The sequence below is a fragment of the Mytilus californianus genome, unplaced genomic scaffold (genome assembly GCF_021869535.1).
Source record: "Mytilus californianus isolate M0D057914Y unplaced genomic scaffold, xbMytCali1.0.p SCAF_8, whole genome shotgun sequence".
NCBI classification, from domain to species: Eukaryota; Metazoa; Mollusca; class Bivalvia; order Mytilida; family Mytilidae; genus Mytilus; species Mytilus californianus.
Window position 1 is genome coordinate 102,371,541 of NW_026262734.1, and position 21,033 is coordinate 102,392,573.

The window sequence follows — 21,033 nt, forward strand, 5'->3', positions numbered from 1 at the left end:
ATTTGAGACAAGGACTTACTGGTGTTGTTCAAAGACCGCAATGCGCCTTGGTAGTAGATGGTTTAAGCTCCTGGTGGTTCAAGGGCGAAACCGGCATCGCAAACAAGTTTTCTTCATTAAAAAAAGTCAGAATTTTATACAGGCTTGATTGATTGATTGATTGATTATGGCATGGTATTGGTTGCAAAAATTTGATATTTTTCATTTAAATGCAATATTTTTCATTTAATTGGTATATTTTTTCATTTATATGCAATATTTTTTCATTTATATGCAATATTTTTCATTTGTATGGTATATTTTTTCATTTAAATGGTATATTTTTTCATTTATATGCAATATTTTTTATTTTAATGGTATAATTTTTCATTTATATGGTATATTTTTTCATTTAAATGCAATATTTTTTATTCAAATGGTATAATTTTTCATTCAAATGGTATAATTTTTCATTCAAATGGTATAATTTTCATTCAAATGCAATAGTTTTTATTCAATTGGTATAAAATGTCATTTGAATGCAATATTTTTTATTCAATTGGTATAGTAGTTTTTTTATTTATATGCAATAATTGCATTATGGGAAATTCTTTGACGTCATAAGGTCAAATTTGCAACAACGTTTGTGATTGGTCGGAAATTGTTTGGATTTCTCCCCTTTCTTTCTAAACATGGGTGACCAAGAATTAAAAAACGCGTCAGAATATCGCCCCTCTAACTAAATCTAACGTTCGTGCGAGTCCTGCACTGGCTGTTAAAATCTTGTGGTCATAACTACTAGTAGTATTTCTATTGCAAAATTTCGATGGTCAAAACGTTCGGTCCACTTTTCTATGGCATGGTATTGGTTGCAAAAATTTGATATTTTTCATTTAAATGCAATATTTTTCATTTAATTGGTATATTTTTTCATTTATATGCAATATTTTTTCATTTATATGCAATATTTTTTCATTTGTATGGTATATTTTTTCATTTAAATGGTATATTTTTTCATTTATATGCAATATTTTTTATTTTAATGGTATAATTTTTCATTTATATGGTATATTTTTTTCATTTAAATGCAATATTTTTTATTCAAATGGTATAATTTTTCATTCAAATGGTATAATTTTTCATTCAAATGGTATAATTTTTCATTCAAATGGTATAATTTTCATTCAAATGCAATAGTTTTTATTCAATTGGTATAAAATGTCATTTGAATGCAATATTTTTTATTCAATTGGTATAGTAGTTTTTTATTTATATGCAATAATTGCATTATGGGAAATTCTTTGACGTCATAAGGTCAAATTTGCAACAACGTTTGTGATTGGTCGGAAATTGTTTGGATGTCTCCCCTTTCTTTCTAAACATGGGTGACCAAGAATTAAAAAACGCGTCAGAATATCGCCCCTCTAACTAAATCTAACGTTCGTGCGAGTCCTGCACTGCCTGTTAATGCCAATAATGGCCAGGACGAGCAAAAAATGCGAGTGACAAGTAATAATAATTAATTTGACACACAACTTGTTCATGGATAGCGCTGAAACAGATGCTTGCGTGCATGGCAAAAACACCTCCAATGAAAACCTTTTCTGAAGAAACTCTTCTACAGTCTACACATTGAAATAAAAAAAAAATACATAGCTAGCCCCCCTCCCCTTCTAAGTCCAGATACATGTAATCATGACGTTCTTTAGTGCTATATCATTTTTTACTTTTCTTGATCCTCAGAGACGTTGCAGGAAGGCACATGAAAAAAGAATAAAAAGCATCCAGGACGTTACAATTATTTGGACTAAGCCCCCTCTTTTTTACTACATGTAGAAAAAAAATCACCTAATTACGACAGCAGAACTAGAAACCCACAAGTAGAGACATAAGCTGTTATACTCCGGAACTAATTCTTTAATAAAGACAATTCAGGATAAATTGGAACCAGTTACTAACCCATGTTACAACAATTGTCCTTTGACATAGGAGGACTTCACTATATGAGGCGTGAACTTCATATTTAATACTATCTATGATATGTGCTCTCATGTCTTATGCTGCAAATCATTTTACATTTAGGATTCGTTGCTGAGCTTTTTTTTACTGTTCTCGCCTCCGAATCCCTTAAATAGATTTTTTTTCAAGCCCCACAGTAGTTCAATAATTACTATATGTCTTTGCATAAATAAGTATGCAGGGCATATTTCAAAACATATTTTATCTTCAGGACTTTTAAATGATTTACTTTTCAATACTGCATTGGGAAGGGGGTATACAAGTTTATTTTGTGACACATTATATAATATAATTAGGTATCCAACAAATTATATGATTGTACGTTTAGCTATTATCTAGACCCGTACACAATGTATATAATTAGACACATTTAACAGGGGCGGATCCAAAACCTCGGTGTCTAGAAAAGGGGGGGGGGGGGGGGGGGAGTAGGTTCAAATTTAGATATTTGTATAGAGATGTATATATGCGAGTATTGGCAGTAATGGTTATGGTGTGTGTGTGAGGGTAGGGGGTTTCAGATCAAAGATCGTTTCTATAATTCTATATCTTTTAGTTTTTACCATTTCACTCTATTCTTTATCCTTTGATCTCTATTATATTTGTTCTAAACATGCGTGACATATTTGCCACTGGACATAAGGCAACCAAAAGTCAATCAACGTATTCTGTATATTTCATCATTTCTTTATTATGTTTTCTATAGGTTTGGTTCCGCCCCTTATCTATTTTTTTGCAAATTAGGGACGACATCAAAAGTTAAATGTAGGATAAAAAAAAAAAAATTCATATAGTTTTTTTCACTGACCCCCTACCCACCCACCCCCCCCACCCCCCCCCCCCCCCCCCATATCAGTGGGACGCGTTTTTTTTTTTTGTTCTTCGGAAGTGAGCCAGAAGAAGTCCATTTCTGTTTTTTTTTTTGCATTGGGAAGATCTTCTGGCTCTCTTCCACCTCTTCTTTTTTGATAGGTTGACGGCAGAGGCACATAACAAACATGGCGTCGTTTAGTCTAAATGAAATTAATAAATTTATGAATGCAGATATATTAGAATGTGAGCTGTTTTATAAACGTTTTATGGTATGACAGCCTTAGTAGGACATCCCTGTAGGACAATAAGCTGGATAAATATAAGAACTACACGGACAACAACAGTTAAGGGACGATTATTTGATATTCTAGGGAAGGGATTTTGATTGATTGGTGTTTTACGCTACTTTCAACACTATTATTCCGTGGTGCTCAGTTTAAATTTATAGATGAAGGATGGGGAAGGGGAGAGGGGGCATTATTATTCATTTCAATCTGTCGCTAATCATGCCTATTTTTCAGCTCTTACCAGGCAACCATATTCATATATGAAATCCTTCTGTCCCCCGACCCAACAAATAAATAAATATCAAATGGGTTTCCTCTAATTTAACACAAGTTTAAATTGATTGATTGTTTGTTGCTAATTTTAACGCCCAGTGAAAATTATTTCATGCTTGTTCAGGAAACCACGAGTTTAGAAGTCACGTATATAATATAAAAATGAAGAGATGGAATATGATTGCTAATAAGGCAACTTTCCACCGGAGTTCAAATATGAAGTGGATGTAAGCAATTATAGATAAGATAAGATAAGAAAAATTTATTTTAATTCGGTTTACATGAAATACTACAAACATGAGCTCTGTAGAGCTTTTTGCCGTCATGTAGACAAATGATTTTTGTAGACAATCGTAAGGCCTTCAACAATGACAAAAACCTGATACTGTAAAGTCGTCTATAAAAGGCCCTACATTAAAAGTGTGACTGACAATTCAAACGAAAAAACTAACAGCCTAATTATACATAACAAAACAATTTACAAAATATCAAATATGAGTCGAGACAGGAACCAACGACAACCATTAAACTACAGGCTCCATCCCTGGGACAGGCAAATAAAGAATATGGCAGGGTGGATATAAAAACGAAGATGTGGTATGATTGCATATGAGACAACTCTCCACAAGAGATCAAATGACACAGAAATCAACATCTATAAGTCACCGTACGGCCTTCGACAATAAGCAAAGCCTACACCGCATAGTCAGCTATAATAGACCCCGAAATCAAAAATGTAAAACAATGCAATCGAGAAAACTAACGGCCGAATTAATGTACAAAAAAATGAACGAAACACAAATATGTATAACAAAGCAACAAACGGCAACCACTGAGTTACAGGCTCCTAACTTGGGACAAGCACATACATACAGAATGTGGCGGGGTTAAACATGTTAGCGGGATCCCAATCCTCCCCCTAATCTGGGACAGCGGTGTAACAGTATAACAACATGTTTGTGAGCAACCCATCCCGAAGCTGGGACAGTGGTGTAACGGTACAATAAAATAACAACCTGCACAAATCAGCAAATTACTCAAAAGATCGGTAGGAGACACACACAAAAACTAACATTAAGACAATAGACACAAAACACCGACATAAGAGTATTTGCAATTACTGGAAGTTTGCTCAAACCTAATTACAACTGGTACTGAAATAAATCTTGTTCTCCCAGACCGAGTTATCAATCAGTACACAACGCGCGGCAAAGGATTTATTAAAAAAAGAAAACAGTCTGAGAAACGTCTGGTTTACGTTGAATATACATATAAGAAGATGTGGTATGAGTGCCGATGAGACAACTCTCCATCAAAGTCATAATTTGTAAATCGGTAAACCATTAAAGGTCAACGTACGGTCTTCAACACGGAGCCTTGGCTCAAACCGAACAGCAAGCTATAAAGGGCCCCCAAAAATTAGTAGTGTAAAACCATTCAAACGGGAAAACCAACGGTGTCTAATCTATTTAAAAACCCGATATACTTGCATATAAATCCATATACAATGAAACGGTTTTTGAAAAGTATGGCATGGTATTGGTTGCAAAAATTTGATATTTTTCATTTAAATGCAATATTTTTCATTTAATTGGTATATTTTTTCATTTATATGCAATATTTTTTCATTTATATGCAATATTTTTTCATTTGTATGGTATATTTTTTCATTTAAATGGTATATTTTTTCATTTATATGCAATATTTTTTATTTTAATGGTATAATTTTTCATTTATATGGTATATTTTTTCATTTAAATGCAATATTTTTTATTCAAATGGTATATTTTTTCATTCAAATGGTATAATTTTTCATTCAAATGGTATAATTTTCATTCAAATGCAATAGTTTTTATTCAATTGGTATAAAATGTCATTTGAATGCAATATTTTTTATTCAATTGGTATATTAGTTTTTTATTTATATGCAATAATTGCATTATGGGAAATTCTTTGACGTCATAAGGTCAAATTTGCAACAACGTTTGTGATTGGTCGGAAATTGTTTGGATTTCTCCCCTTTCTTTCTAAACATGGGTGACCAAGAATTAAAAAACGCGTCAGAATATCGCCCCTCTAACTGAATCTAACGTTCGTGCGAGTCCTGCACTGGCTGTTAAAATCTTGTGGTCATAACTAGTATTTCTATTGCAAAATTTCGATGGTCAAAACGTTCGGTCCGCTTTTCAAAAACCGTTTCATTGTATATGGATTTATATGCAAGTATATCGGGTTTTTAAATAGATTAGACACCGTTGGTTTTCCCGTTTGAATGGTTTTACACTACTAATTTTTGGGGGCCCTTTATAGCTTGCTGTTCGGTTTGAGCCAAGGCTCCGTGTTGAAGACCGTACGTTGACCTTTAATGGTTTACCGATTTACAAATTATGACTTTGATGGAGAGTTGTCTCATCGGCACTCATACCACATCTTCTTATATGTATATTCAACGTAAACCAGACGTTTCTCAGACTGTTTTCTTTTTTTAATAAATCCTTTGCCGCGCGTTGTGTACTGATTGATAACTCGGTCTGGGAGAACAAGATTTATTTCAGTACCAGTTGTAATTAGGTTTGAGCAAACTTCCAGTAATTGCAAATACTCTTATGTCGGTGTTTTGTGTCTATTGTCTTAATGTTAGTTTTTGTGTGTGTCTCCTACCGATCTTTTGAGTAATTTGCTGATTTGTGCAGGTTGTTATTTTATTGTACCGTTACACCACTGTCCCAGCTTCGGGATGGGTTGCTCACAAACATGTTGTTATACTGTTACACCGCTGTCCCAGATTAGGGGGAGGATTGGGATCCCGCTAACATGTTTAACCCCGCCACATTCTGTATGTATGTGCTTGTCCCAAGTTAGGAGCCTGTAACTCAGTGGTTGCCGTTTGTTGCTTTGTTATACATATTTGTGTTTCGTTCATTTTTTTGTACATTAATTCGGCCGTTAGTTTTCTCGATTGCATTGTTTTACATTTTTGATTTCGGTGTCTATTATAGCTGACTATGCGGTGTAGGCTTTGCTTATTGTCGAAGGCCGTACGGTGACTTATAGATGTTGATTTCTGTGTCATTTGATCTCTTGTGGAGAGTTGTCTCATATGCAATCATACCACATCTTCGTTTTTATATCCACCCTGCCATATTCTTTATTTGCCTGTCCCAGGGATGGAGCCTGTAGTTTAATGGTTGTCGTTGGTTCCTGTCTCGACTCATATTTGATATTTTGTAAATTGTTTTGTTATGTATAATTAGGCTGTTAGTTTTTTCGTTTGAATTGTCAGTCACACTTTTAATGTAGGGCCTTTTATAGACGACTTTACAGTATCAGGTTTTTGTCATTGTTGAAGGCCTTACGATTGTCTACAAAAATCATTTGTCTACATGACGGCAAAAAGCTCTACAGAGCTCATGTTTGTAGTATTTCATGTAAACCGAATTAAAATAAATTTTTCTTATCTTATCTTATCTATAATTGCTTACATCCACTTCATATTTGAACTCCGGTGGAAAGTTGCCTTATTAGCAATCATATTCCATCTCTTCATTTTTATATTATATACGTGACTTCTAAACTCGTGTTTTCCTGAACAAGCATGAAATAATTTTCACTGGGCGTTAAAATTAGCAACAAACAATCAATCAATTTAAACTTGTGTTAAATTAGAGGAAACCCATTTGATATTTATTTATTTGTTGGGTCGGGGGACAGAAGGATTTCATATATGAATATGGTTGCCTGGTAAGAGCTGAAAAATAGGCATGATTAGCGACAGATTGAAATGAATAATAATGCCCCCTCTCCCCTTCCCCATCCTTCATCTATAAATTTAAACTGAGCACCACGGAATAATAGTGTTGAAAGTAGCGTAAAACACCAATCAATCAAAATCCCTTCCCTAGAATATCAAATAATCGTCCCTTAACTGTTGTTGTCCGTGTAGTTCTTATATTTATCCAGCTTATTGTCCTACAGGGATGTCCTACTAAGGCTGTCATACCATAAAACGTTTATAAAACAGCTCACATTCTAATATATCTGCATTCATAAATTTATTAATTTCATTTAGACTAAACGACGCCATGTTTGTTATGTGCCTCTGCCGTCAACCTATCAAAAAAGAAGAGGTGGAAGAGAGCCAGAAGATCTTCCCAATGCAAAAAAAAAACAGAAATGGACTTCTTCTGGCTCACTTCCGAAGAACAAAAAAAAAAACGCGTCCCACTGATATGGGGGGAGGGGGGGGGGGGGTGGGTGGGTAGGGGGTCAGTGAAAAAAACTATATGAATTTTTTTTTTTTTATCCTACATTTAACTTTTGATGTCGTCCCTAATTTGCAAAAAAATAGATAAGGGGCGGAACCAAACCTATAGAAAACATAATAAAGAAATGATGAAATATACAGAATACGTTGATTGACTTTTGGTTGCCTTATGTCCAGTGGCAAATATGTCACGCATGTTTAGAACAAATATAATAGAGATCAAAGGATAAAGAATAGAGTGAAATGGTAAAAACTAAAAGATATAGAATTATAGAAACGATCTTTGATCTGAAACCCCCTACCCTCACACACACACCATAACCATTACTGCCAATACTCGCATATATACATCTCTATACAAATATCTAAATTTGAACCTACTCCCCCCCCCTTTCTAGACACCGAGGTTTTGGATCCGCCCCTGTTAAATGTGTCTAATTATATACATTGTGTACGGGTCTAGATAATAGCTAAACGTACAATCATATAATTTGTTGGATACCTAATTATATTATATAATGTGTCACAAAATAAACTTGTATACCCCCTTCCCAATGCAGTATTGAAAAGTAAATCATTTAAAAGTCCTGAAGATAAAATATGTTTTGAAATATGCCCTGCATACTTATTTATGCAAAGACATATAGTAATTATTGAACTACTGTGGGGCTTGAAAAAAAATCTATTTAAGGGATTCGGAGGCGAGAACAGTAAAAAAAAGCTCAGCAACGAATCCTAAATGTAAAATGATTTGCAGCATAAGACATGAGAGCACATATCATAGATAGTATTAAATATGAAGTTCACGCCTCATATAGTGAAGTCCTATGTCATAGGACTATTGTTGTAACATGGGTTAGTAACTGGTTCCAATTTATCCTGAATTGTCTTTATTAAAGAATTAGTTCCGGAGTATAACAGCTTATGTCTCTACTTGTGGGTTTCTAGTTCTGCTGTCGTAATTAGGTGATTTTTTTCTACATGTAGTAAAAAAGAGGGGGCTTAGTCCAAATAATTGTAACGTCCTGGATGCTTTTTATTCTTTTTTCATGTGCCTTCCTGCAACGTCTCTGAGGATCAAGAAAAGTAAAAAATGATATAGCACTAAAGAACGTCATGATTACATGTATCTGGACTTAGAAGGGGGAGGGGGGCTAGCTATGTATTTTTTTTTTATTTCAATGTGTAGACTGTAGGAGAGTTTCTTCAGAAAAGGTTTTCATTGGAGGTGTTTTTGCCATGCACGCAGGCATCTGTTTCAGCGCTATCCATGAACAAGTTGTGTGTCAAATTAATTATTATTACTTGTCACTCGCATTTTTGCTCGTCCTGGCCATTATTGGCATTAACAGCCAGTGCAGGACTCGCACGAACGTTAGATTTAGTTAGAGGGGCGATATTCTGACGCGTTTTTTAATTCTTGGTCACCCATGTTTAGAAAGAAAGGGGAGACATCCATACAATTTCCGACCAATCACAAACGTTGTTGCAAATTTGACCTTATGACGTCAAAGAATTTCCCATAATGCAATTATTGCATATAAATAAAAAACTACTATACCAATTGAATAAAAAATATTGCATTCAAATGACATTTTATACCAATTGAATAAAAACTATTGCATTTGAATGAAAATTATACCATTTGAATGAAAAATTATACCATTTGAATAAAAAATATTGCATTTAAATGAAAAAATATACCATATAAATGAAAAATTATACCATTAAAATAAAAAATATTGCATATAAATGAAAAAATATACCATTTAAATGAAAAAATATACCATACAAATGAAAAAATATTGCATATAAATGAAAAAATATTGCATATAAATGAAAAATATTGCATTTAAATGAAAAATATCAAATTTTTGCAACCAATACCATGCCATAATTGATTGCTTAAAGTTCATTAACATTTTACAAATATATTATGCATATTCAGGATGAAAACAAAAATCAATGGATGGGTACTACAGAGTGTAACGACTTAGATAAAGGGCAAGGAATGTAACTGCAACTGGAAATGGAGAGCATGTTAGACAGCGCGCAAAATTTTGCGTTACAACAGACCAACGAAAGACTTGTTGCAAAGGTTATTTAACGTGCAGAGAGTATGACACTCTCCCTACACAAGCCATAGGTTTGACATCTACATTCCGACCAGCGTATCTGTTTAATTATATATCACGCACAGCCAAACGGACACCCATCTCAAGCATGGCTTTTACGGTCGAATGGGAGAAGTGAAGGGAAGACCATGATTTTCTATACACAGGAAAACTATTGATGTTTTTTCAGAACAATAACAAATCAATAATAAATACAGTAAACAGGTCCTGCAAAACGGATCGTCCGGAATGTCGGACGGAAAAGTTGGACTGTCACTTGAAAAGAAGGTATATTGAAAAGATATAGAAATACTATCCATGCAGAAAGAGTGTAAATCTGTCTACACCTGCATTGGATTTATCGTCTCCATTCTGACCGGTCCTGTCGGTAAACGAAAGCAATCCTCTTGCATGTGTTTTACTGCCAGACGGATAAATCCAGTTGACCATATTTCTGTACCCCAGTCTATACTTTAAACAGTTTTTATGCAGGATAAAAATTAATTTAGTAGGTATTCATTATCATGAAAGGTCGTATAAAATTATTTATTTACAAGAGGAGTTTATGACATTAACATAAATTTCAATATTTGTAGCTGGAATAATGATTTCCATTTTTAAATATTAAATGCTGTGTTTTTTCTCTCTCTATCTCTCGCTCTTGTTGTCTCGTTGGTAGGTTCTTTCTCTTTTTTTGGCGAATAGAGGAGCAATGTTGACTCCCATTTGCATCTCCACACTATACAATGGAACGTTGTATATTTTAACCCTCGTTATCTTCCTCTAATTTTGATTGGCCATACAATTGGCGAGATTGTTGCCTCACTGTTTCAATGGAAGCTATGCCACTTCAGCTGCGTATGACAGGTCTCACGAGAATTGCTGGCACTTGATCTTTACGCATAATTACTTTTGTAAAGTCCCCTTCAGGATTGACACACGTAGGAACGGAACCATGTAATTGCAAATTTGACCTTCCGCTTGCTCCATAGTAACCATGTGACCCCTGAACTTTCAAAATGATCGTATGCTTGTAGCCCTTGTCAATTTTAGGAGCAGCGTGAAAAGTAACGTTTACTAAAGACGATTTATTGCGGACATCAATTCTTCTTTTAGTTCTTGCCATTTCTTTATTATTAACGTCAAATAAAGAAAGATCTGCGTCGTAAAATTCATCTTCAAAAATACTGCAGTCTACTCGAACACCTTCAACTAGTATTTCTATGGACGATGAAAATGATATTGCAGTTTCTTCGTTGTGTATGCAACTGACCGGTCCAAAACGCCAATGAAGAACTAAGTTTTCGCCCGTCACGCGTTTTGTGGTCATGAAATGTTTTGAATGTTTTTCCTTTCCTGTAAAAAAATTTCGTAGATGTATAATTTCATCTCTTGTTAATAAGTCAGACTGTATAACTGTTTTATTGAAAAACGCTTCGTTCATAAGTGGGAATCGAACTTGATACATTAATCTTCCAAGAACTTTCCTTTGGTTTTTAGATGAATTCATCATTTCCTGACGTAAACATTCGATTTCAGACCACCGCATTACCGCCTCGAATATTGCATCTTCCTCAGCATCAAGTTCGTTCGAACTAATGATTTCAAACACACATTGATGTGCAAGATCACAGAAGCTTGATGATTTTAGGACTATCTTTGGTTGGTGGAAAATGAAATCCAAGCATTTCTTTTTTAGTTCGTCGTTGTCAAATTTATAGGCTTGGTCTAAAATAAAACATACATTGTCACCAAGGATACCATGTTCAAGTGCTCTTGTACACTTATCTTCTAAACCATTCAAGCCGTACTTTCTTGCTGCATATAAAAGTGAAGCCGCTGTCTTTGTGTCGATCTTTACATCATCGCTATATATGAACCTGAAAAAAACAAGACATTGTTGATCCTCCTAATGGGATTTTCGATTATGTGATAACTTGGCCGTTTTTATAGTGATTATTTGATTATCAGACCAAATATTTCATGATTATTTGATTATTTGATAATCTAGGACTGTATTTTTGATTATTTGATTATCTTGTTTATAAAAATAATTAATGATTATGTGATTATATTGGCAAAAAAAATGTGATTATGTGATTACTTGGACACCCCCATGATGGGCCTCATTGTTTAGTGCAAATCTGTCTGTTAGAAATACTACGTATAACTGTTACGGTCACTTTCACGAATTGTTTGTCCTATACAATGTGTCGGTGTCTCAACTCACTAGCGACATGTTTTCGCAGTCTTAGATTTGTAGATACCAGGATAATGATCTGATTGGTCAATTGTAGATTATGTCCTTTTCCGTACTATATATGATATTTGCACTGAGTATGGTTTCACATGTCGGGTGATGCTTATGTAGCAGGAGACGCTTACCCTGTCGACGCACCAAATCTCGCTCCTTTTGGAGTTCATTCGATTCTCTCAGTTTTTGTATTTTACCTTGATTTGTATCTTCTTAATGGATTTATGAGATTTGAACATCGTTTAACTACAATTGCCTCTAATTTGTAATGTGCCATGCTGTTACAACAGTTTGTGTATTAGGACGAAAATTGTTTTTTAAGAATGTTTTACAAGAGAAGTGAAAGATACCAAAGGGTCATTTAAATTCATAAGTCGAAAATAAAGTGTCAACGCCATAGCAAAAAAAAAGAGAAAAAGACCAAAAGACAAACAACAGTATACAAAATACAACACAGAAAACTAAACTTACAACTTATACGATGAATTGATACATGTCTCTTTAATATTTCAGTTTCTTTTTCGTGTTTAATATTTACCAAGTCATTTCATCTAACCATAATCTTTTATCAAAAATTTCTTCTTGTTTTCGGTGTATTTTTTTAGTAAACTTTATTGAATATTTCAACTTATGAAAATTAGCAACTGCAAACGCAGATGATATATTTAGTATAAAAAATTGGAGCAATTTTAAAAGTGTCTTGTGCAAATACTATAAAATTGGAGAAGGATAAAAAGTCATATAATAAAACAATTGTTGACTTTTGATTTCAGTTGATACAATGATTTATCAACCCCAGAGATATAACATTCACCCTCGGCCGTTGGCCTCGGTGAATAACATATCTCTGGGGTTGATAAATCATTGTATCAACTTCATCAAAGTAAATAATTGTATAACATATCCTTATCAAGACATTACCATTTGTTTTATCACACGTAACCGGACTTACTCTAACATTTGTTTATCACACGTGACCAGACTTACTCTAACATTTGTTTAAATGTCTCCTTGTCGATGTCTGGGATAGATATGTATTCATCTGCGTTTTCAGCCATTAGTCCGTGAAGCATGGCATAAAATACGCAACTGCGGCTTATCATGACATATTTGTGTGCCATTACAAGTTCTTGCTCGTCGCCAACTAGAAACCCAACATCACAGGCAATTTGATTGGCCAACATATGCTTGTTGCACTCCGCGAGGCATTTGGTCGCCTGCCAGTCATACGGAGGCGACATGGTCTCTAAAATAAAAGAAGTTTTACAAAACTTATGAATGACTGAGAAAAATGTATTGACGTAGAAATATATATATTGACGTAAATGGTTGCTGAAATATGAGCCAGTACATTCAATAAAAAGTAAGACTATGAATTATTAAGGAACAACCGTCTACTTAGATATCGATTAAAAAAACATCTTAGAACGAGATACCTTTAGTGTATTATAGATTGCATCGTCTTCGATATCGATACGTTAACGTTCTCAATGTAGTCTCACAGCCCTGGACAATAAAATCCTAACATCAAGAATTTACTGACATTATATAAGATCTTTTTAGACATGTTATATACATATGCTTTTCTTTTACTACTGATTTAAACAATGTCTTTTCGTTTAAACATATTTAGAGTTCAAGAAATTATCAAAATTGAAAAAATTGAGTCGAGAACATACTGGTGAAGCGTGGTTCCTTGCAGAACAATGCCATGGCCGAGCTGGTGTGTATATTCGTATGCTATAGAGTATCCACGTCATTGCCATTTGTGTCCCAGGTTAGGGGGAGAGTTTAACACTCACAAACCTGTTTAACCCTGCCGTATTCTTTTTATGCCTATGCGTGTGCCCGTACAAAGCCGGGAGCCTGTTAATCAATAATTGCCGTTGGTTGCTGTGTGTCTTATTTGTTATTCGTTTGATGTTTTAGTATAAGGTTATTTATTTTCTCCAGTGGATTGTTTCACATTTTGTCATGCCGGTCGTAGCTTTTTTGCTGACTATACAGTATAGGTTTTGCTTTTTTTGAAGACCGGACAATGTCATATATTGTTGTTTACAAACATGCCCTTGTGTCTTTGGTTGATAGTTGTCTCATCGATAAAAAAAATCTATTCTGAGAAATTAACGCAAAAATGAATAAGGATATTCTTAACCAAAACCAAAATTATATTTGGAGTGAAACCATTGTTTTGTTCTTCAGATATCATTTGATTCGTGTTGGTTTAGGATATGTTCTTTAGCGTAAAATTTGTAAATTCGTGTAAAATTTGTAAATTCATGTAAATTCATGTAAAACTTGTTAATTCTCATGATATGTAAATTCATGTAAAATTTGTAAATTCATGTAAAATTTGTAAATTCATGTAAAATTTGTTAATTCATGATATCATAAATTCATGTAAAATTAAATTCATGTAAAATTTGTAAATTCGTGTAAAATTTAATTCATGCAAAATTTGTAAATTCAAGTAAAATTTGAAAATTCATGTAAAATTGTAAATTCATCTTAAATTTGTAATATTTTATCAAAACAACTAATATATAGAGCAGAATTACATTTTGATCTTATGACTAATTATGTGTAAAATTGTAGTAAAATCTTAAATATCAAAATAAGGAGATGTGATACGATTGCCAATAAGACGACAATCCACTAGATACCAAAGGATGGAAGCAACTATAAGGCACTGTTAGACCTTTAACCATGAGCAAAACATATAGTAAGCTATAAAAGGTAAAATGACAAATGTAAAAACAATTCAAAAGTGAAAAACAACGGCCAGATTTATGCTATAAACAACAAACGAAAAACATTTAAGCTACCAAGATGATACGACAACCACTGAATTACAGAAATTTTGGTAGGGTTAAACATGTTTTAGAACGCTCAGCTGTCAACCGGGGACAGTGGTGTAGCAGAACAACATAAGAACAGCTTGAAATGGCTCGACTCGTCAGATCGACATATTATTTTAAGTGTTTGTTATTTACACTTTTTTATCCAATTTCAAGTAGGTTTTAACAACTGGCAGATTTTGAAAGTGTGAATGAAAGAAATTAAGGGGAGATATAACCATACTTCCTTTATTTAAGTGAAATTATAAACAAAACCTTTTAAAATTAAAACGCCATTAACTATTAATAATCATAATGAAAAAATCCAACCCTTCTTCAACATCGCCCCTCTTTATACAGCAGAATTTGCCTATATTTTTGTTAGAGTCGTTCAATAATTTCTTACCGTTAGATATACCTAACACACAAAGAAATATGTCCACACTTACACGGTGTTTGTAGACGAATTTTAAGAGTTCAGTGCGGTATGATGTATTTATATATACTAAATTTGTATCTCAATTGTTTAAATTTGTTCAACAAATATACAACCTATTGACTTTAAGCCATATAGGTACTTATTGCAGATAGTATCGATATATTACGAACGGACTGTTGTATGCGCTCCGAGTCCCAAAAACAAAACGTCAGATTTGTCTCTTGATGACAAAACAATTTGCATGACCCGACACTTTTTAAGACAAAAGAATAGTCAATAGAGCGAACTTATAGGAACAACATGTACAAACGGTATACAGTTGTTATCTTCAGAGTTGGATTTTAAAAATAATGTCTATCATGATGATCAATAGTAAACAAACAAGACACAATCCAATACACGTGAAGTATATCAAAATCATCTTCTTTTGAGTTTACAAAAATACCCTAATCTGTTTAAATTCTATATACTAGAAGCATTCGCGTGTATATATACAGGAAATCATTTCATCATGTTTTTTTTTTCTTTTATTTGAGCAATTTAAAAAAAAATGTATATACTGGAACGTACATAGGATTGTTTACATCTTTTTGTTTATGAACTATTAAAGGGTATGTGTTTAGTCCAGGGAAATCCAATTAGAGAGAAACAAGAATGTGTCCATAGTACACGGATGCCCCACTCACATTATCATTTTCTATGTTCAGCTAGTTGACCGTGCAATTGGGGTCAAAACTATAATTTGGCATTAAAATTAGAAAGGTCATATCATAGGGAACATGTGTACCAAGTTTCAAGTTGATTGAAAAAAAACTACCTTGACCAAAAACTTTAACCTGAACGGGACAGACGGACGGACGGACGCACAGACCGAAAAACATAATGCCCCTAAGTGGGGCATAAAAATATATGGTCGCAAGCATTGTTCAAAACGGAAAGATATTGATCTGTGTTTATGTGTCACTTTCAATAGAAAAATGCATAGCTCTGATTCATTGCCCGGGTTTGACTTTTCGTTTTGTTCTTTCTGGTTTTATCTGTATTAAGTTTTGGGTTTTCAAATATTTTGGCTTCGATCATAACTGAAGAGACATATTTAGTTTGGTACAGAAACACGATTACAAACAGCAAACGGTTTATTTAATCCTTGATGTAAATGCATCATTAAGAAAAAATGCATTTCACACTGTACACAATACGCCATATTTCCATGTTTATTCGATATTTTTCTATCACATCTTTCACATTTTTCTTTTTCAAATATGTATTGAAGATCATGCCAAAATTTTGATTTTAGCAGTGTAAATACATTACTTGCATGATAGGAGACAGATTTTTAACCTTTTTTTTATTTTCATCTCATATTTTTTTTTCTTACTTATTTTATTTACTATTTATCCATTTTGATGAAAAAGGGGTTGGGGGACGATATAACCGTCGAAAGCAGAAAATTCATATGTTATCTTTAAATAAAAGAGACGGAAAATCAATCAATCTGCTTGTCATAAGACTATAAAGAACTTATTTACTTGTTCAATGAAAGTATAGACTACGTGATACAAATATCAATAAATCGACCAAAAACTAAATTTAAAATCTCTTTACATAAAACCGGCGAAAACTGTTATATCTACATTTCATGGGTTGATTTGCGACATACTCTTAGACTGATCCAATTTTTGGAATATATAGAAACTGCACGTTAAGTGAAATTTCTTCTAACGGATCATATTTTACCTTGATACGCAACTGGTATTTTGTAATACATAAGCCGGATCGAGAATAATTATTAGCCCTGTTCTACTGTTAATATATATATATATATGAGGGTCTTGGTTGGGATCCTTAATTTCTGTATTCTTTCATTGTTTAGGCCATTTCTCTATATTCTTTGTTCGTTTTGTTAACTATTCTCTGTTCTTTATATTTGAGTACCCAATTTTTCTCTATTCTTTATTATTTTGACCTATTTTTCTAAATTTTTCTTTTTTTGTCCTTTTTCTGTACTCTTGGTACATTATTCTCTATTCTGTAAACCCCTTCCAGACCCTCAAATATGCATCCTAAGTCAAGTACCTCGTCAATTTCTTTTTTATACAGGTATGAAGAATTTAATGTTGATGGCAGGTTTTTTTTATCATGTTGATTATTTCTGATTGATTTAAATTATTCACATCTTTTATAAGTTTGAACGATTTAGACGAAGAGCTTGACTTATTGTATGGATACCTTTCTTTTGTCGAAGACTGTATATGTTGGCCCACTAGATGTTTTTTTTTGTCGTTGTGTTGCTCAGTGTCTCATTGATGCATACCTCCCCCTTTTATGTGCTGGACTGAGCATCGTATGCTTTTCTTTTAATTTCTATAGCATTTACTGTTCTTGATTGTGTATAATTCTAGGTTAAAAGCTAACGTTAATCTATCATATAATCTAACTTATCTGGATTTTAAATAGGCCCCAAAGGGGTCCTTACCTTCCTTTTTGGGGGATTCTGTCGCCATTATAAACTCCTAAGCCATGAGTTCTCGGTGTATTTATATGATAAAGTAACATGTTGCTTTAACATTAAGGTCAACTTTTTAAACAAGGTAGATATTATTTATAGCGTTTGAGTCCAGGATTTAATCCGAAAGAACAAAGATACTTCAATTGAACATTCTTTAAATGTCTTAAGTATAAATCTTTCTATATTATTACCCCATTTTTCTATCAGTTGACATATAGTAGGTATTTATTTCTTATTTGAATTGAAATTGTCCTCGTGTTTGATCAACTGCAATACGCCAATTAGAAGAAAAATAGTTGATCGCGTTTCTTTAGCCTTTGTTTACTTTATAACCTTTTTCCAACAATAACTGACATGTGGACATTTAAATACTTAAATCGGAACTATGAGTGTGTGGATAGGGTGTCCTTCATTTCTGTATTCGTTAATTTGTAGCCCATTTTCCTCTATTCTTTAAATATTTGGCCCATTATTCTCAATTCTTTGTATTTAAGCACCCCATTATTATCTATTCTTTATTTGTTTTGGTCCATTTTTCTCTATTCTTTATATTTCCCCCCTTTACTCTGCACTTTTTGCCCGTTATTCGCTTTTCTATATACCCCATCAAGACCCTCCTTTATTTTGGTGGATTAAATCGGTTGAAGACACGCATGTTTTTATGAAATAATGATATTTCAACAGGTGAAAGCTGTGAAAAAAACATAAAAAGGAAAGAAAGCCAAGTTAAGGTCGAAATATAAAAAACCTGTCATTTTAAAACAGATTATATACCGGATTCTATTGTTATATTTTTTTATTCTTCGGATATTGTCAAATTCAAAATGAGTACAAATTCAAAAATGTATCATTTAAAACATATTAGTTTGGAAAGGTGACTTCTTAAGAAGACAGAAGTATGGTCGATTTGATATCCGCTATAAAGTGGAGTCGATACCTGTTACTCTAGAAACTAGTCCGGTTACTCTAGAAACTAGTCCATAGTCGACACCTGTTACTACAGAAGCTACTCCGTGCTCAGTCAAGACAGTGAAAATGAGTAGTCATGGTTGAGGTGTATGATCTTTGTGTCTTTGATAAATTCGGGCTAATGTGAATAAGAGAATATCGCACAATTCTATTATATCTGTAAATTTCATTTTAGGTATTACCGTATAGTTCGTATTTTAAAATTATATGGTCAGTCCATTGATTTTAATTTTCTTTTTCATCCTTACAGAATTATTATAAACATGCATGCAGTATGATGGCCCTATTAATAAAGGATATTTTTAAAACTCTTGTGTTGTTGGGCAACCGCGGCAAAACGGCATTCATGGCATTAAGTTTTTTCCATTCAGTTTAGTCTGTCAGTTTCGATTGATTATAGATGACAAAAGATATTTTGTATATACTTAACAAATAAAAAAAACTGACGTGAATCATAAGTCGAAAATGATGGACCGCTGATCAACACGACTGGTCCACTGTGGCGCCCGTTTGACCGTGTGGAATGTATAAATACCCAAACACGTCCGGTCTGAATGTAGACATAAAAAAGCCTATATATACATCGTGTAGAAAGCCACATGCGGGGTGTTGGCTATGTTTGACACGGGGTGGCGGTGTTGGAGCGGAGAAAAGGCGATCAAGGTAAGTAAAAGTATCAAAATTTCTTTTTTGAGAATTGTTAGCTCCAAATAATGTATTGCACAGAAGGAACCGAACCATAATCTATTTCCAGCAAGCAGACATTCCCAGTGCTCCGTCTTCTCAAACACCTCTCCCCAGTTTTCCGCGTTGCAGATTTTGAGACTTCAAATACAAGTACAATTTTTGACGATTTTTCCACGTATGACTTATAAAGAAATGAATTCCTATCATAGAATTTAACCAAGTGGACTGCTTCTTAGTCAAAATTTATTGGTTTTAAAGTTAATTTTTCATCGAAATGTAATGTGTCGCTCGGGGTGTCAGATTGTGCGTCTCAATGGGGTGAGGAATTTATCAAAACACGGATAGATTTGCCTATAAATCGGTCTTTATCTGATAGTTTTCTATTCAAACACACCTACTCTGTTGATGACTCATTACAAACTAGAGCATGTAGAGGTACGGGGTATTTCATTTGGCCCATATTTTAGTTTTTTAAGTAATGTGCATTTTAATGTTAGAAATAGAGAAAAATCCTAAAAGCATTTTTTTTGTACCTGAACATGATTTGTTTTCCTTTTCAGTTACTATCATGGTCAGGAAGAAGTCACGGCTAAGGCTTAATGCACCAAAACATGGAGCAAAATCACAGAGCAGATCTCCGTATAATATTTTCCCGAATCCACCAACACATAAATTTCATAAAAAATTTTCTCCAGTTTCCTCTACAAAGCACACGTGCACGCCACCAAAAGGACTTCAAACCACTGGCCGAGGTTCAGGCGTACACTTTTGAAAGGCCTTGCTACGCCACTGAGCGCCTGTGAAATATCTTTGAGAAAAAAAATCAGACAATCACGTGCAAAGATCGTCACTCACGTTATATACAAAGCATGGCGAAAATGATGGCTATGTTTTGTCAATAAAGGTTCAATGAGTGAAAATGTTTTTATCATTATGATATTGTACTATTAAAAGGACAGTAAATATACCCTCAATATAAAATCAGAAGCTGTGGATATGCAAGCCAATGTGACAAGCAAATAAAAGCCATTTCACGGCCTTATTTAAACAATGCAAACCACATATCGTATAGTCAGAGTATAAAAGGCCCCGACTTGACAAAATGTGTAACAATTCAAGAGAAAAAAACAAACGGCCTGAGTTATTACAAAACAATAAACGAAAAAAAATATGACGCATAGCAACAATGAACAACCCGCACTGAATAACGGGATCCTGACTTGGGACAATCAAAAGTGTTTCTGCGGTGCCTTTCTTCTGTGAATTATTGTTTTTTTTATATATATATATGTTTAACTTTTCGCTACCTGCTTATTTGCTATATACATGCATATCTGGCTATATGCCAAAGTTATCAGAGTGCTTTCATATGCATGATGTGGATTTTTAAAATTCCTGACTGCGATCTCTGGGTAAATGTTTTGTTTTCAAATCATAATATATAGTCGTTATACTTGTGCAACAATTTGAATGTACTTTTAATTTGTGTGCTATTTTTATTTGATTTTTTTTATATTCTTAGTCCATTTGATGATTATGTGTGTAATTTTTTGTTTGCCTATATATATCTGCATATTTTAGTGGACTAT

General features: G+C 33.6%; 1 protein-coding gene across 3 annotated transcripts; it reads right to left on the reverse strand.

Annotated features, from left to right (window-relative positions):
- Positions 1-10,281: 10,281 nt before the first annotated feature.
- LOC127711383 (BTB/POZ domain-containing protein 6-like) lies at positions 10,282-17,876 on the reverse strand. 3 transcript variants are annotated; one of them, XM_052217413.1, is made up of 3 exons: positions 17,756-17,876; positions 12,991-13,249; positions 10,282-11,629 (listed from the first exon to the last, which is right to left on the reverse strand). In XM_052217413.1, the coding sequence occupies exons 1-3, from the start codon at positions 17,781-17,783 to the stop codon at positions 10,600-10,602; spliced, it is 1,317 nt and encodes a 438-aa protein (XP_052073373.1). In that variant the 5' UTR covers positions 17,784-17,876; the 3' UTR covers positions 10,282-10,599. The 3 variants fall into 3 exon arrangements, with proteins under 3 accessions (XP_052073373.1, XP_052073374.1, XP_052073375.1); XM_052217414.1 differs by lacking the exon at positions 17,756-17,876 and adding an exon at positions 15,247-15,343; XM_052217415.1 differs by lacking the exon at positions 17,756-17,876 and adding an exon at positions 15,290-15,340.
- Between the last annotated feature and the right edge of the window lie 3,157 nt (positions 17,877-21,033).